Genomic DNA, 18165 nt, shown 5'->3' with positions numbered 1-18165 from the left:
CCATTGCTGCCCCAAGACTCTGGAACAGTCTTCCCCCTTTTATAAAATCCTCTTCATCCTTGGAACTCTTCAAATCGAATCTGAAGACCTACCTATTTTCCAGGGCTTTCAGATCTCTCTGACACCTCTTTTATTCTGTTTTAGCTATTCTGGTCTTTTATCTCATTGGATGATGTTTGCATGTGTATACTTATACATGTGTGCTTGTGTGTGAATGTGTACATTTTTGTATTTGTATGTGCATATTTGCATGTACACATATTTTTATTTTACAAAAATATATGGATGTCTCACAATGTTTTCTATAATGTTTTCATATTATCTATTTTAATTCTTTTTATTATATTATCCCTCTGTTCAGCACTTTGGCCGACACTTGATGTCTTTTAAATGTGCTATATAAATAAAGATGACTTGACTTGATCCTATCTAGGGAAATATTTTGCTACCGAACTAAAATAGAACCGTAAGTTTTATTTTGAAGCTTGAAACCGGATGTGTAATTCCTTCACAGTCTGGTGAACTTTACGAAGCCATCCAAAAGCCAGTCGTATCTCCTCCCGTCGAGTAACTTCAGTACCCGTACAGTAAGCTTGTGTGCCTCTGCCTCCTCGCCTCAGGTTCTCGTACCTCTGCACCACCACCGGGGGTACCGCCGGAACGCTCGTGAGAGAAGAGCGCCATGGCCCGTGTGGTGGTTGAAGCGATGCCGGAGACAGTCGGAGGAGGAGGAATGATGCTGAACCGGCGGAGGAGCAAAGCCAGGCGAAGAAAGCGAAAGGAGTTGTTCGTCGTCCAGATGTGCTTTGCGGGGGTACTTCTGGGGGTTGTCGTTGGGCTCAAGACTGTGGCACAGAAAGCAGGTGAGGGGCACTTTAAAGCTCTGTTTCCTTCTAGTTTGAGTGCTTGTTTTTTGAGAAAAGACAACGTTCATGCGGAGTTTTTCCACAAGCAGGAACAACAGGCTGCTCGGAGGAAGAGAAACATAGAAACAGAACATTGGTACGTATTGTTTCCTTAAATGTGACAATAACCTTTAAGGACGCTACAGTGAAGCCAGTTTTGGGAACATTTAGAGTAAAAAACCCGCAAACAGGACAGTTAGAGTATATTAACATGAGATCTAATATAGCAAAATATTAAATGTCAAATCTTAAAGTAAGCACTATAAACGTTTAGGCTGATATAATGCCTCGCGTGTGTGCGCTCAACACCAAAAATACACCGCAGAAAGCGTGAGGATGTCTGCAGACAGATCAGGCTGGATTGGGGCACTGTATCAGCTCACATGTACAGTCACGTAAATAACGAAATAACAGCAGCATGCCTTCATGTTCAGCATCTGTAACTAATAATGCCCTGGAAATGGAAGCTGTGACTGTGTTGCCTGAATTGCTTTACAGAAATCCACTTTCCTCCTCCTACAGCCCTGTGGCTGCAGCTGATAGGCCGAGGTGCTGATGTACCCGGCACTCTGAACTCTGATGATACTGATGAATGATCGTTGCTGACGAGCTTGAGGCTGACGTTCTCTAATATAAATTAAACGGTACACTTCACAAGCTTATGGCAGCTGAGTGGGATGCTCATTAGACCGGCCTCTGAGGGATCTGCTGTCATAATCAGTCCTACCTTTTGAAGAGTGTCTGTATTTAGTTCTGCGCTGCCCCCGTGTCTTTTTCCCATAAGGTCTTGTTTATGTCCATGTCACCTGCCTGGCAAGTGCTGGGAGTGAGGCAGACTGGTTGGTGACATCCTGAGGATTTAAACTTAACGCATCGCTCCTTGTATCTTCTTGTATAGCTCTTCAAGCGCTCCAGATTTGTTGCTTTTTAATCTTACAATGAATTGCCTTTGAGCAAAGGCTTACCAGTGGTAATTTTTCAGTAAATTGGCAACTGAAAAGTCAGATCTTTTGTGTGTGTGTGTGTGTGTGTGTGTGTGTGTGTGAGCCGAAGCTTCTATGGGGAGAATGTGAAATCATTACAGAAGCATTAGCTAAAATGCCAGATGTCCAAAGTATGTAATTATGGACCGCAAGAATTCATCATCAGTGGGGATATTTTTTAAGTTATAAATTTTTTTAGTCTTGATTGTCAGTCTTAAAGTCTTAATTGATGAAGGAGTGGCTGTGTTCTTAGGTATGGTTATTTTACATCCACTGCTGAAGCCACAGAACAGTAAGCATCAGCATAACCACATATCATGAAAGTAAGTAAAATGTTGTTCTGAAAGGATCAGTCGAGAAACTGAGGAGTTCATTCAAAAGCAGTCAGTAATATAGAATTTAAAAAAAAATGGTTACTGATGCTTTTCACGGGCTGTGAACTTCAAAGAGAGCATTTTTCATACTCAGCTCGCTAATTGAATAAAAGAAATCAGCATGCAGTTTATTGATCGGTGACGTTGCGGGATTCTTTCTAGTGTGGGACTATGGATGCAGTCGTCGGACATTTGGATCAGATGTAGATCTGCACAGTTAACATCGCACAGAGGAAAATGTTCAGCTTGGAGGCATTTCAAGCTCTACAGCAAGTTTATGTGACTTAAATGTGGTCAAAGGGAAAAAACACGTATGACACTTTGACCCTCATTAGGTCAGAGAGACGGTATCTACAATAGAAGGTAGGAGAACGGTTTGGTGTGACATGCTGAGAAGCTTCTGTCATACTCATGGTAACCTAAATTCTTTGAGCTCCACATATTACACTTGGGAAGGGAGAAACCAGCAAAAAGACTATGAATGATAGTAGTTTGCAGAATTTCCGTTGTATTTATTATGGGGCCACTGACATTTAATCTTTCACTCATAAATACCAACAGTTCAGGGCTTTCATATTCTTGGATTTACTTGTTTGTTTAATTTTGTTATACAAAGGTAGTAAAACCTGATGTTTCCTCACGTATGGAGAACAATTTACAGTCTCTTCCTTACAGTGACGATTGCAGCTTATTAATTTAACACCAGTATTGGATCAACACTCAAGAATGGCTATGAGAAGAAGCCAGAATATGTGGAGAATACCCAGTCGGGCTGCTCCAGCCCAAAGACATGCAGTTTGTGGCGTTAGGTTAACTGGCGATTCTAAATTGGCTCTAGGCGTGCATGTGAGTGTGAATACAGTTTGGGCCATTTATATGGATACGCCGAATAAAATGGGAATGGTTGGTGATATTAAAGTCCTGTTTGTGGCACATTAGTATATGTGAGGGAGCAAACTCCTCAAGATGGGTGGTGACCATGGTGGCCATTTAGAAGTCGGCCATCTTGGATACAACTTTTGTTTTTTCAATAGGAAGAGGGCCATGTGACACATCACACTTATTGGTAATCTCACAAGAAAAACAATGGTGTGCTTGGTTTCAACGTAACTTTATTCTTTCATGAGTTATTTACAAGTTTACCGTGTTAGCTCTGGGGCAGACTGACGACCTGTCCAGGGTGTACTCTACCTCTTGGTCTGTGGCAGCTTGGATAGGCTCCAGCACCCCTCCAGTCCATGATAAGTGGAAGACAATGGATGGATGGATGGATGGATGGATGGAGTCAGCATTGTCACACACCTACAGCCTAGGCAATGCTTCGGAAAAAGATGTATCATTGCTGGATCAACTTTGAGCATGGCTGGTTGAAGTACAGTAAATAGACTGGATCTTATCCACAAGTGGTACTAGAAATGTACTGTGTACACTGGCTTCCTCTGCAGACACTGTTATTTGACTTTCTTTGGTTGAAACATCTGTTTTGCTTTCTCAGTTTCGGCTTCTCTAACAGAACAAACTCACATCTTCTTCGTGACCTTAAGTTCATACGTGCTTTGTCATATGTAGAAATGACGTGTGTCCGTATGCAGATTGCAGATAGCAAGACTGATACATTGAAGTAAAATATCAGAGAGACATATCACATTATTTAGAGTTTAAAGAGCAAATAATTGCATCAATAACTTCTTGTTAACCTCCCACTCACCCAAATATAATACATTTAAAATCATTGAAGCTCCCAGTCCCAACTTTAGACTGATCAATTTTAATCATCACTTTACCTCATCAAAGAGTTTCTAACCATTTCATTTCAGTGGAACAGTCATTTACTTGCTATGAACACGTGTTTGTTCATGGAAACGTTTTGGGCCTCATTGATGCATTTGGGCTCATTTTTGTCCAAAAATTCAGACTTCTGTCTTGGTGTTGGAACTAAAAGGATTGGACGAGTGCATCCATATTCATGAGTCAAACAACAGAACAGGATCTCTTGAGAAACCTGCTAGTGCTCAAAAGAATGTTCTTAGTAGGAGAAAATAGTCAAGCCCCACAGATTCTCTTAAATTGATTGAAAACTGGCATTTCAAGCATACTTGGACGGATATGCAGAGTGATTAGGTCAGCCCTGCAACTTCCTAGGACAGCTTCAGAAAAATGATGTGGTCAATGTCTGAGTTTACTTTCAGTCAGACCGATAAGTGTTTAAATGACTTGTAAAAAATAAGCTTTTATCAATGTGCAGGGAGCTTGGCAAGTCTCTCAAATGCAGGGATCCAACTTTGAATTTCAGCTTTTTGAGTCAGAGCTGCCGCAACATTGTTGAGCTGGGTGAACTTCTCCATGGTCCAATTGTCCGATTATCCTGTTGTCCCCCTGTCAGGCTGGGGGACAACAGGATACCCTCACTGTGCCCTCATTAAGGTTTCCACCCTCCATAATGCATGCAATGTAGCTGTACACACAACAGAGCTCTCTCGCCAGTGCTGTTGCTCATGGAGAGAGACACACTGGGAGTTTCCATCGTGATGAGAAGGACGGGAGCCTGTGATAGTGGGAGAACCTCGTGTACATGCAGTGATGAATGACTGAGGCAGCTGTAATTAGAGGCCACAGATGGACAGATACGAGCTGAAAAGGCTGAAGTGGTATTAAGTCAATTAAGTCAATCGGAAGGTTGGTGGTTCCCTGGCTCCCCCAATCTGCATGCCAAATATCCTTGGGCCAGATACTAAACCCTGATGGGTTCATCTGTGAATTCTAGATAGAATCTGTGTGTGGATGGGTGAATGAGGCATGTTCGCTTTGAGTGCTTGAGTAGAAAAGTGCTATGGAGGAACCAGAACCAGCCCGTTTCAGTTGCAACACTGACCTGCGTTACAGGCTGATTCCACGTCAGATGCTTCCCGTTAGCAACCACTGCTTTATTTTTCTTGGCATTCATGCAGTTGTTACACTGGTTTTCTGGCAGTTGAGTAACTTCTGCAGCACTCTGCATATTATTGGTTGGTTAAAGTCATTCGTATTTTCCAAAACCTAAGTTGATTCCCTTCAAGTGACAAGCCCTTTACATTCTGCTGTGCCAGACGTTTAGTTTCAGCGTTGTTTATTTTGTATTTATCTATTAATATAGTGTAGTCAGACTCAGTCAGACGTTTCCACTGTGTGCTAAAATGTGTTTTTGATCGTGTTTATTTAATTGTGGGATGCCAAAAGTGACTGAGATTAAAATTCAATTAATTGTGCTGTACAGTTAATTGAGATCATCATTAAATTTACGTTGTTTTGCACCTCCTCGTCTCTGCAGTGTTGGCAGAGGAGAGTGCTTCGTAAACAGACAGACACATGGTGGGCACATTAGTAGGAAAAATGGCGTGTTGAAATAAATCAAGATTAGAGTAAATCCTTTTACAGGAGTTGGTCTTACGAGGCCCAGTATCAGCTGACGACCTCTAATTCCAACATCTTTGTTTACTTGCTTCAGCATTAATGTGTCGTTACTGAGCCGAACTCTCTGTTTCACTTCCTCTCACGGAGCTATGTGCTCATTGTTCCTACATGGATTCCCACCTGGGAGACCAGGACTTGCTCTTACGTTTGTGATCATACCCCATTGGGTTTATGCACACAAACATGTGGTTAAGGTGCGTGTGTGTGTGTTCCACTGGGACGTGGATGTGCACGCACCTCATCTCTGCTCGTTCTCTGCCTGTCCTTTATTTCTTTTAACCTCATCCATCCATCTGTCTGCATCTGACCCCTGAAATCACAAGGTATAGAAGCCATGTTTATCCAGGATAAAAGCACTATGGGATAACATTTACAAGTGCACACATAATGAAGCATTCATTATCTACAGGTTTAAATATATTACTTTATATCACTACCATCTCCCCATAATGTGTGACAAAGCTAAAAGATGTATCAGCCAGACAAGTGCTCATGCTATAGCGAAGCCTCTAATGGCTGCTTGCCGTATCTGGTATCCAGCATTAGTGTCTAGATGATCTCACTACATAACGTAAAGCTCGGGTTGGCGGGTCCCCTTCTTTCTGCACGATAGCTGAGGAACAGAGACGGAGCACTTTGTGCTGACGTATAATGTCGGGTCTTTATCTTACAATATAAAGTGCCTTGAAGCAACTGTTGTTGTGAATTGGCGCTATATAAATAAAACTGAATTGAATTGAATTGACAAAGCCTCAGGACTCTGAGCGAAATTAGACGAAAAGGAAAAGAGACAGAAGTGGAGCGAACAGGGACGGAAGGGGGTGCGGTGATTTGAACAGCGAGAGCAAGTGAGGACAGCAGTGGCATTGATGGAAGGATGAGGAGGAGAAAGTGAGATGAAGAAGGTTGGGGGAATGGAGGCGGAAGGAGAGAAAAGATGAGGTGAGGTGACAGGAGGGGGGGGGGGGGTAGGCTGGGGTTGTCCATGTTGAGGCGGGTGAAGTGAGGATGGGAGTAAATGTGGTCATGAGGCAGAGAGCAAGTGTGAGGATATGAAGGGAGGGGATGGAGCGAGGTCAAGATTGAAGGCAAAGCAGGCTCTCTTATTTTTCATTGTTATGTGACCACTCTTTCTCTTTGCACTCAATACGAGCAGTGTGGGGCTTTTTCTTAAAAAGTAATAATGCATTCAGCTTTTACGCATTTTAGTCAAAGCAGCTTTGAGTGCAGCAGCCCAGAGAGCTTTAGCAGCGGGTCAGAGGAAGAATAATTCTGCTTTATTCTCACGTCAAGTTAACTGTTGATATCTGAAAGGACAACGATGTCGTGACAAGTCAGAAATAACAGCATGTGTTTTTACGCATGTGTGAACTGCAGTGCGTTCCATCAAAGTGTAAATCTATGGGATCAGAACGATGCCATCTTGAAATGAAACTGAAAAAAAATATTGTAACTGAAATAAATGTACTGAAAAATCTTGTATTGAAAGTGAAAATAAAATTGATAGTGAAAAATAATTCATTGAAACTGTAATTTTTTTTTTTTTTTTTGCTTACAATTTTTTTTTTCCAGTTTCAATCCATTTTTTCAGTTTCAATCTGCTGGCACTGTTGTGGCGTCCAGGGGCGCGCTTGAGGGGCGGGGATTCCGACCCGCATGTATTTGGATATATTATAGTGCTGACCAATGACTGCTGAAAACATGGACGACGCGGCTGCGGTCACGGACAAACTTGCATGTGTCTGTTTGGGAATGGCAGATGCTGAGAGGTTTACATTACCGACTGTTTCAAAGTGACAGCCTGAGGTGTTCTTCAGTAAATTGGACTACCGGACAGGAGGACCTGAGGCCCCGCCGCAATATTTTCGGTAAGTTAAATGTGTTTGTAAGCTAATCCGTAACTAAGGTCCTTAGCTAGCTACCTAAGATGAGCACTCGACTGTCGGGGAAACTTGTTTTGTAAAGTTCGTTTAGCTAACCCGTGCAGGTGAATGAATTTACCCTGAGTAAAGAAATCAAGAGAAATGCACCGGGCTGCTCAGTCACTAACCACGGTTACTGTACTTTTATTATGAGTATTATACTGTAAGAGCAACAGGCTGGACTCTGCTTCAGCTCCTGTGCAGAGCTGATTATTAAATATGTGCAAACAGCAGCATGTTTTCTGTCGCTTGCCACATGTGGAAGGACATTAATGCCAACTTTTAAAAAGCTGGCACTTCAGTAACCCCTCATTAGTCAGTAGCTACGGATTAAATAGCAAAGCCCGATATTTATGTACTGAAACCAACTACTTACGCTTGGCAGCTTAAGTTAAAATGTTTAATTTTCTGCAGCAGCAGACTGAACCAGGACTGAAACCTGCTCCATCATCTCATCTTTGCAATGTCCATTTACAAAGTGCCAAACATTATATTGGAAAATGTGTTAGTATATAAGGCCTTTTTGTTTTTGAAATAAACTGTTCATGCGTCAGCTGTCAGCTACTGTAGGACTGAAAAAATGTAAGAGAAGAACTTCAGATCACGAGTGTGTGAGGACAGAGTGGATCAGCTTTATTTCAGATTTGAGATAAACTTTATATTTCAGTTTGTGATGGTTCTGTTTGTGATTACAGGAGCTGTCCTCAGATTCAGACCTCAGCACCACCCAGTGACAGCAGACAAATCATCGTATATCTTCACTCTTTGTAGTAACTCCAAAATTAAGTGATGAAATCAATACAAAGGTTAAAGTACCACATGTGCTGTCAGTGAAATCTGCAGCTGTTTTATTGATAAATTTAAAGACAAAAAGTCAAAAGGATTAATCACCCCTGTAACTGTGTCACTATACATCAGCATTAACAGTACTTAAGTTTAGTGTTGCAGAAAACTGCTGATCTCAGACCTGCACAGCTTCTGTTTTAAACACTGAATGTACTCAGCTATATGAAGAGCACATGATGTTTTCTCTGACACAATTAAATAAAACCTGATGAAAGGCAAAGGTTGTTACTTGTATGTTGAACTAAAAACTTGTGATCTGGAATTCTTTCACTGTTATTTTGTCAATAGTGTGTTATTTATCACACCAGAGTAACCAGAGAGCTCAATATATATTTAACTCACTGCTTTTGCTGCACTGTGGTATTAGGTTGCTGAAGACTTTGAGCTAACCTGTTGACAGTGTTGGGAAGGTTACCTTTAAAAATGTTTTCCACTACACATTACAGATGTAACGTATTCTGAATACTTCACAGCTACATTAATGTACTATTGCTGTGTGATTTATTACTATTACTGAAGGCTACTCGCCATACCAATACCAACTATATTTTTAAATCTTAATATAAATGAGTAACAGTAGGTGGACATTAGGTAAGGCTGCACTTTTTGCCGCAATCTTGTATAGAAAACTATTCCGCGTGTATATAAAACAGGTCAGCGACTCTGAACCGTAGTAAAGGGACCTCTGGCTAATGCATGGGTTCCGTGTCGGACTCGTAGCCGAAAACTAGCTTTACTTTGATGTCTGGGTCAACTTTGCTAGCGAGAGACAGAGGTACTCCACTTTCACTTTCAATACAAGTTTTTTCAGTACATTTATTTCAGTTGCAATATATTTTTTTCAGTTTCAATATTTTTTTCAGTTTCATTTCAAGGTGGCATTGTTCTGATCCCATACTAATAAAGCTTTGCTATGTTCTTTTGTTAAGTGAGATTTATTGAAAGTTTTTTTTTTTCAACTTTCAACTAGACAGCACAGTGAAGAGAGGCAGGAAGACAGGGAGCAGGGAGAGAAAGAATCGAACCCGGGTGCTGCATTCAACCTTCGGGAGTATGTCCAAAAAAATGAATAATAAAAACAAACACGTTTAAAGAATTTCCTAATGTTTGGGTCCAGGAGGAGTTGCATCTGTCATCCGTCTGTTTTGTTTTTTGGATTTTTTTCCAATATATTTCAATACAGCACAGTAGCTGATAATCTCTGTCAAATCCTGCTGGGTTAACAATGGTCTAGCTCCTTGTCATGTCAGAAATGTTTCGCTTTTTAAGTTTTTAAATGTTTTTTTTATCGTTCCCCTTCCTGAGAAGTGGTTTACAGATGTTCCTTACTCTCAGAGACTGCATAACCAGCTAGCCTTCTTTTCACACAACTTTTCCTCAGCGATGTACTCACTGATGTACTCACAGCGATGTACTCAGTAAATTCTCTGTCTTTGATGAAGTTGCTTTTCTGTTTCTCACGGAGTATAATTTGATGTATTGATTTCATTTCTGGAAGCAAACAGAGGACTTCTAAAACTTATTAAACTTATTGACCCACTATTAATCATGCTTTCATCATGCTTTGCCCACTTGCAAACCACTTTGACTGTCGTCCTTCTCTCACCCCAACTGGTCGCAGCAGATGGCTGCCCCTCGCTGAGCCTGGTTCTGCCGGAGGTTTCTTCCTGTTAAAAGGGAGTTTTTCCTTCTCACTGTCGCCAGAGTACTTGCTCATAGGGGGTCATGTGATTGTTGGGTTTTTCAGTGGATGTATTATTGCAGGGTCTACCCTACAATATAAAGCACCTTGAGGCGACTATTGTTGTGATTTGGTGCTATATAAATAAAATCTTTAGTTTAGCAATGATCTCACTACTACTTAAGGAACAGATATACTTGCAAAGGTGAACAGTGGCTGCAGGTTGAGTGAGTTGAATAAGCCTTTGATGAGTGTAGGATATAACTAAAGGAAAGCTTTCATTTTGAACAAAGGAACAGTTTGACAGCTGTCCTAGAAATCAAGGAGATTCTGAAGTATTTCTTCTTAATTTTTTACAAACCACAACTTCTGCCCAAACTGTCAAATATTTTTCTGTGTATTATGACTGCTTACTTCATTGTTTAAAAATGAATCATGCTAGTGAATACCAATTAATGAAAAAAAGTAGAGTTTTGCAATTGGTTACAAAAAGCTGACTAACAAATCATCTAGTTTGAGTATTTTTTTAAACTCTGATGTCAAAAACATTGCACCTTTTGCAAATTTGGAGCAGCACTGATTCTTTTTCTCTTTCAGCATCTCAAAAATTTTGAGTGCACATTAATAATTTACATCTCATCAAACCAAATTACCCTCAGGGTACATTACTGTAAAAATGAAATGTTGCCATAACTGATATTGTTTGACTGTGACCACAAAATGCTAACAGCATACTATTTCAACATGCTAGTTCTTGAGGCAGGTTCCAAAGTTCTTCTCTGCACTTCTTTGTTAATTTTTTCATTTTGTGTCTCTGGAGCCAACAGCCAAATTCTGACATTTCCCACAAATGGACTCCTGCTCCTCCCTGGGCAGTGCCTTTAATGATTGAGTGACAGGTTCACTAATTAGCTAGTTAGCCTTGAAAGAATGGTGACGGTGGCGGTAAGTGCACCCAGAGCCATTGAATGGAATAGTTGTGTCATCTCCTTTTACTCCAATGGACCTTTTTTTTTTAAAGCAATGGCAGATAATCGAGCCTTGCAATAGTTAAAGATTAATAATGACCAAAAATTGATGGTCTGTCTCCTGGAAGTTTGCCGGTAAGAACTGCTGGAATTATTTGAATTCTCCGTGTATCACATGACAACCCATGACAATTCACTCCCGCTAACGTACTCTGACTATTTTTTTGTTCCACTGGAAGCTGGCTAAGATGGCTTATTGTCAACACCAGCTGAAATTTTCATCCAATCAAGTTGTCCGCCATTAATAAAGAACAGGAAGAATATTTACCACACATGCAGACGTGTGTGGTAAATACTAGGTACACAAAATTCACGGTTCGGTTCGGTTCGATACTTTGGTGTCACGGTTCGATATTTTTTCGATACAAAAAAATGTTCATGCCTTTTTAATTTGTCATTTATTAAAATTATAAATATATATTTTAACTCAAAAGTACAGTTTTTAAATTTAATGTTGCTGAAACAACAAAGTAATAAAAAAAAAAAATCTATCTGATTGAGGAATCACTCATCTTTGGAAAAGAGAGTTTATTACAGAGAAATGTCTCTTTCCAAAATAAAAGCTTTACTATACGCTTCTTCTGGGCTATATTCTCAGCAGCATATTAAACATATCAGGTCCCCATAAGGAGAATCATGTGCTAACAGCTGTTTAAATGACTCGGGTAAAGTTTGTAGCATGCGTGCTTGTTGTTTTTGTCTGCTTCCACTTGTCTTTGCACTAGGATGATGTCGGAGTAAATGTGCAGTCATATTCGTTGTGTTCCCACTAGTGCTGTCAGCATTAATCTGAAATGACGTTAACGCCACAACACGGCAAATCTCCGTTAACGAGCTACCGCGGATCGCCCCGTGCGTGGGGCTGGATGGCCAACACGTTAACGAGCTAACTGCACTAACGCACTAGTTCCCACCCATGTAATTGAGCATTGCGTGGCACATCCGACATACTGTTTTACTTTTGTCCATGACGCGCTTCAGGGTCATACGTCACATGAAAACCAAAATAGTTCCAAACGCCAGATCTGAATGAGGGTGGGGGAGGTTCAATTTGCCATGTTGCAAGGACAGCTTAACTTCTGTCTCGCTAGCTTGCCCTGCGCTCAGTGAATCTGCGGTCGACTACTCCGCCTAGGCTGCACTGTTGAGTGCAGATCCACTGAGTGCTCAACACAGACAGCATCGTCAGAAGGAAAGTTGATAAAATAAATTAAAAATTTTGTATTGTTCGATACATATGCGTACCGAACTGAAAGCACTGTATCGAACGGTTCAATATTGATACGAATATCGTTGCACCCCTAGTAAATACCCATGGGTGTGTGAAGTTAACATTTGAGGCCGTTAGTGTGAGACATATTACAACATGTGTGTTGGGCCAGTCACTGGTGATATGTATTTCCTATAGACAATCATAATGTAGTTACATAAAAGCCGGTGTTGTGGCAAAATGTGATTTCCGGTATTTGCCAAAAACTGATTGCTTGTATTTAAACTGCTATAAATAACTTGTTGCTCTATAATATGTGAAACATGTAAAACATGGCAAATGCATCCCTCATGAATGACATCAAGTCATCTTGAGCCACAAACAACAAGAAGGTAGAAGCCACAGTCAGGTTTTGGCAGTGACTTTTATACATCCTTTATTTATCCAGTAAAAAAAAATCTCGCTGACATTAAAAATGTCTTTTTTAAGAGTAATCTGGCCAAGAGGACAGTAGATATTGCAACAAATATAACAATAGTTCTGCAAACATATTTAAAGTGGACAAAAATGACCGGATTGGTTATAATGTAAGTACAATAACACAGAGTTATAAAGATACTTGAAACACTGGTAATTTTATATATTTTATGTATAACCGATTTGTAAACCCTGTTCACTGAAGTCTATTTACCAACATATGTAAAGATATTACATATAAAAAAAACACACGGAAACATTGGAAATCAGTTTTTGGCAGGCAATCACTCTTTAGCACAACACTGGTTCGCTTTCCTGTCCTTTCTCCATTGTATCTGTCACATAAAGCTGAAAAAGGTAAAAAAGCAAAACAAAATTGTGTTGTTTGTTGCTGTATAGCTGAATTTCTGCAAACTTCAGTTATCTGAAGCACCGCTTTATTGAAGAAATTTGTCCACAATGATATGAGACGTGTATAAAATCCTACAGAATACGTATTCTATTCAGATTAAGGTGCTGAAGGTGGTTTTACGAGCTGCTGAATCATTTAAACACTGCTCCTGCATTTTTATTTCATTTTTGTTAAATAAGTAATGACACACTGTAATATGTCATTGTGTTTTCAAGACCGGCCAAGGACTAAATGGGGTTTTTTAAGTATGTCCTGACAAGTAAAACTTTTGTCTTTTTGCTTTGAACAAAGCAAGCTCTGGGTTAGTTTGGAAACTAAGGTCATAAAGGCAACATGTCCTGGCAGAGTTGGTTGTACTCTCTTCCCAGAACATGGTCTGTCAAGGCATTTCGGTCTAGCAGGCATTTTTACCGCACCTAACACCCAATCAACTGTTTTACGAGCATGCAAATATGAAGGCATCTATCAGAGTATAGTTTTCTCAGGAGTTCTTTGAGAACTAGATACTGCTAAAAGAGAGCGAATAAACTAATAACGCTTTCACAGACAAGCAAAACCAGGATAAAGATGGTAGATGAAGACATACAGACTGTAATGTCTAATGAAAAAGGGACAAAATTAGGTTAGAAAGAAAAATGTTGCTTGAAATATTATCAACACACAAGCAGGCTCAAGAATAAAAGCTCTGAAAATTATTATTCTGATCAGACAGTTTTACTAATGTTTTTTCAGTGAGATGTGTCGCAGTTTTAATTTTCTGTGAGACATCTGCTTGGAACGCGGTATCACTCCTTCGTTTTTCTCCACTTCAAGCCATTGCACCTCCACTGTTATCCGTAAACACACACAGACCTACGCACCCACACGGGACTGTGTCTAATTCAGCTGCATCTGGGTCAGCCTGTGTGAACAGAGAGCAGCAGCACTTCCCAAATCTGAGCCAGGCACAAACAAGCTCTCTCCCTTTTCCATCCATCCATTTGTTCCTGCTGTGCCATACTCTTTCTCAATCATCCCCTCCATGTAGTGGCCACTGCGCTCTCATCTTGCCTCTTCCTCCCTCCATTTTGGTGGCACTCAGCTATCATTTTGGTATGTCCCCCAGTAGCTCTAACCCTTTTGCCCTTCCTAGCATCCCAGACGTGCAGCACCCTTACTCATGCTCTCTTTCCCTGTATTATTGTCAGTCTTCTGAAGCCTGCTCACAGACTTTACTTAAGCACAGCTCGCCTGTTTGCTGACTTATTTATTTGCTGTTCTGCCTCACCGTCCCATGTCTGCGTCATTTTCTCTCAGTGAAACAAGGTAACCAACCGTGTTTGCTCTGGCACACTTCATGCAGCCCAACCAAACTGATTTTCAATCACAGATTATCTAAATCTAAAACAGTGAAAGTGCTGGTCAAAAGAAAAAATAAAAACTAAGAAGAAGAGTAACTGAAAAGTCACTGAAACACTCGGTAGATCTAAAGGGAATGTATAGATTTATGTGATGATTCTCAGTGGGTTTCTCACTACAAGCAACGCCCTTCACACAGTCTTAAACAGTCATTTGATGAACTGAAATTTGTGATTTTTCTAACAGACAGGCTTCTATCTCAAGTAAAAAATTTTGAAGTTGCCTGTATATACTGATAGAAATGTGTGCAGAAAGGCAAACGTTTCAGGTACACAAAGCTTAACCTCTCCGTTTTGCTGTTTCTGTGTTAATCATGGATGAACTGAGCTTCAGGTGCTCTTGTGCACAACCGAGTCCATGCATATCCACATTTGTAGCCTTTTTAGGGTGTTAATGTTTTTCACTTTGCAGGAAAATACACATCACTGTCTGTGCAGTAATCTGTTGTAAAATGAAGTGAGTACTTGATAGGAACGTTGTGTGTTTGTGTCTGAGATGAATGAAACGGTCAAATGGCTGTTAGTGTTGATTAGAGACTACAATTTATGGATTTCTCGCTCTCTTTTTCTCATTTGCTTTTTTATTACAGATGCTTGTCTGTCTTCCTTTCTTTTTCTTTCTTCCTCACTCTGTTCTCTGATCTTTGTCTGATGGCCATAAAGCACTTCATTATAGGAGCTGCTTTTTGTGACACTGAGTCCAGATTTGATAGATGAAGAAGGTACTGTCTGCTTCTTCCCCTATTCACAAGGTCACCACAGCGGGTAGCTCTGCATGTTTGATTTGGCACGTTTTGGCACAGATGCTCTTCCTGACACAAACCCAATGGGATTTTGGTCTCCTCCCCACAGTAAACCAGGGATATTTTGCTTATTAGGCAAATGTGTAAACCGCTACACAACTCTTGTGTTTTTGGTAAAAATTAGTTCTCAAAAAACACACTATGAAAAAACTAAAGTCGGCATCAGGCGATGATGAGCTGGTCTTTCTAACAAAAAAAAAGAAGAAGAAAAGAAAGGATCATCCAATTCTCAGGAGAAAGCAGCAGCAGGGAGAATTTCATGGTTTGGTCCCAGAGTTGAAGCTGTACCACGACTGTTTTTGTACATATTTCAAACCACATATTTAGGACCACATCTTATGAAGTAGAGAAATAATTTCAGAGAGCTTACAGAATATTTACACGACATTAAGTTAACCAAAACTCAAGAGGTTGTAATAATGGACATAGCTCAAGGCTCAAAAGACAATGTCAGTGCCGTCTCGAAAAAGGGTCAGAGGAATTCGGGTATGAGCATATTTGATGATTCAAAGTCCAACAAAGAACCGGAGCAACATGCACTGCAAACTGTGTAAAACCATGTTCCCACAAAGCGAGGTTAGACCATGACAAGGCATGATGTCCGTAAGGAGAGTCAAAGCAGCTAATTTAAATAGGTGACCCGGTGTCGCCATAAACACTTCTGTGAGAAAGCTCTTTCCTAGCTACACGTGGACTGTATACAAACAGCTGAACAGGTGTGTTCGCTGCTGTGTTGGAATGGTGGTCGCACAAGTTGGACATCTGATCTGTATTACAGTGCTGCCCTTCAAGTGTAGACCACAATTTAGTGAATATGTCAATTTAGTTTTTGTCCTCATACATTTACATTTCTTGAATATGTACCGAGGATATATAGATTTTTCTTCTTTTTTTGTTGAGTTGTTTCCCAACAATATAAGTTTAGCTTGTTTCTGTAGAAAAAACACAAAAGATTTAGAGGTATTTTTTGATTTTTATTTTATATATATTTAGCTTCTTTATTTCTTTAGAAATGATGAAAGAATTTAGTTTTCCAGTTTGCGTTCTTCTGTAACACTTGTAGCTTATACCATACAGGATTAGGATTTTAGTCTATTATACCCATGTTATGTGTTTAAAAGTTGTACAGTTGTTCAACTTCTGATAGAAAATAAATTATACTTAAACCAAAATTGACTTTAAAGTTAAAAGGGAAACTTTGGTTTGTATTGTGATCTATATATCAATATCAACCATGAAAAAGATGAACATTAGCACTTTTTTTTCCATGTCACCCTCCCCCAGCTTAGCTGATGATGATAAAAACCACTGTGGCTCTCTAACTGCCACCTGTTATACTAGCCTGTTAAACGTAGTAATTATCAGTGTACCACACTGGTTCACTGTTGGATTATGCAGCCAACTACCCAGGGAAGCCCCAGCTTTTCCCATTGTCCCATAACCCTATAATCGCTATTGTAAACTAGCAAACTATCACTGCAAAATTTAGGTGCACTCTAAATGATGGTTACCGTTACACTAGTTGATTAACCTAAATTTAAATCTCCATTTCATGAATTAGGATAGCAGTAACTAGGAATATCTCTACTCTTTCCTGGAGATTCTTGTGAGAGAACTCAATGATGTCACTGAACAGGGATGATGTGTAATGAAGATGGTAGTTTAAAGTAGGACTTGTTTTAGCAGCAAATTTCTAGAAGCAACCCATACCCATTCACAGCTCACTGAGCTCAGTAGAGACATCCGTCTGATGGCATTTTTGTTGACTGCACTAAAATTAGTGACCCTGGTACCCTGGTACATTGAGATACCAGTAATACACCTAATTAGGTTAATCTGCAATGATGTTTTACAACACAGTTGTTTTCCAGTTGTATCCAGTGCTAATATTAATGGATGTGTGGAGTCACAGTTTAAAAATGACTGTCTTGAACAAACATTTACCTTTGAGCTCTGAATCAGTATCATTGTGTGCAGGTGCTTTGGATCCAAGCTTGTCAAATGGGGTCTGCAGGATTTAGAGTGTGATTGGGGGATGAATGAGATGTCAGCACTTTCTGTTTTTAATGTTGTGCTTTAACAATGTTCCTTCAGTGGAGCTGCAGGTGTGAGTCACTCAAAGCTCCTATTCTCCCATTGTATGAGTGTGTGGGTGACAGGTCCACGCTTTTGTCATTGAATACCAGAGATTAACCCAGCAGGATGCCCTCAAACACACACGCTTACACATAACTATTCGCTCACAGCTCTGTGACAGACATGGATTGTCTCTGATTGGTCTCAAAATGGGGACAATTGTTCTGCGATGTTGCTTATCTTTGCATGAATTCCACAATGTGAGTAGAAATCCTTTAGTTTGAATTGTTTGCTCCACAAAGGCAGCCAAATCTGAAGTTCTAAAATATGTGCCCACACTTTCTGTTGTATACCTATCTGACTGTTGGCAGGAAAGGGGCTGTGTTACAGAGCTGGATGCATTCCAGTGATGTGCATCCAGATCGTTATTTGTGAAAATTATTTAGAATGCAGTCAGAGTAATGCCACACTAAATTCATACAGTCCCGATCAAAAGTTTAAGACCACTTGAAAAATTGTCTTATTCTTTATGCTAAAGCATATAGCTAGGGCTGGACCAGGTGACCCTGAATCCTCCCTTAGTTATGCTGCAATAGACGTA

The 18165-nt window shown here is 40.2% G+C and overlaps 1 protein-coding gene across 4 annotated transcripts in view; it reads left to right on the top strand.

Annotated features, from left to right (window-relative positions):
* Nucleotides 1-496: 496 nt before the first annotated feature.
* Nucleotides 497-18165, top strand: part of slc24a3 (solute carrier family 24 member 3) — a 117904-nt gene continuing 100235 nt past the window's right edge. Inside the window, exons 1-2 of one of the 4 annotated variants that reach the window (XM_040044628.1) lie at nt 747-863; nt 956-1002. Coding sequence is in view for 1 of the 4 variants with exons in the window: in XM_040044626.1 (XP_039900560.1) it covers nt 683-863 (181 nt within the window). In the remaining 3 variants the exon portion in view is untranslated. The other 3 variants (XM_040044629.1, XM_040044626.1, XM_040044627.1) reach the window with 3 other exon arrangements.

This window comes from Simochromis diagramma, unplaced genomic scaffold, assembly GCF_900408965.1.
Source record: "Simochromis diagramma unplaced genomic scaffold, fSimDia1.1 OVJJ01000486.1, whole genome shotgun sequence".
NCBI lineage: Eukaryota > Metazoa > Chordata > Actinopteri > Cichliformes > Cichlidae > Simochromis > Simochromis diagramma.
This window is presented reverse-complemented; position numbering and strand designations above follow the sequence as displayed.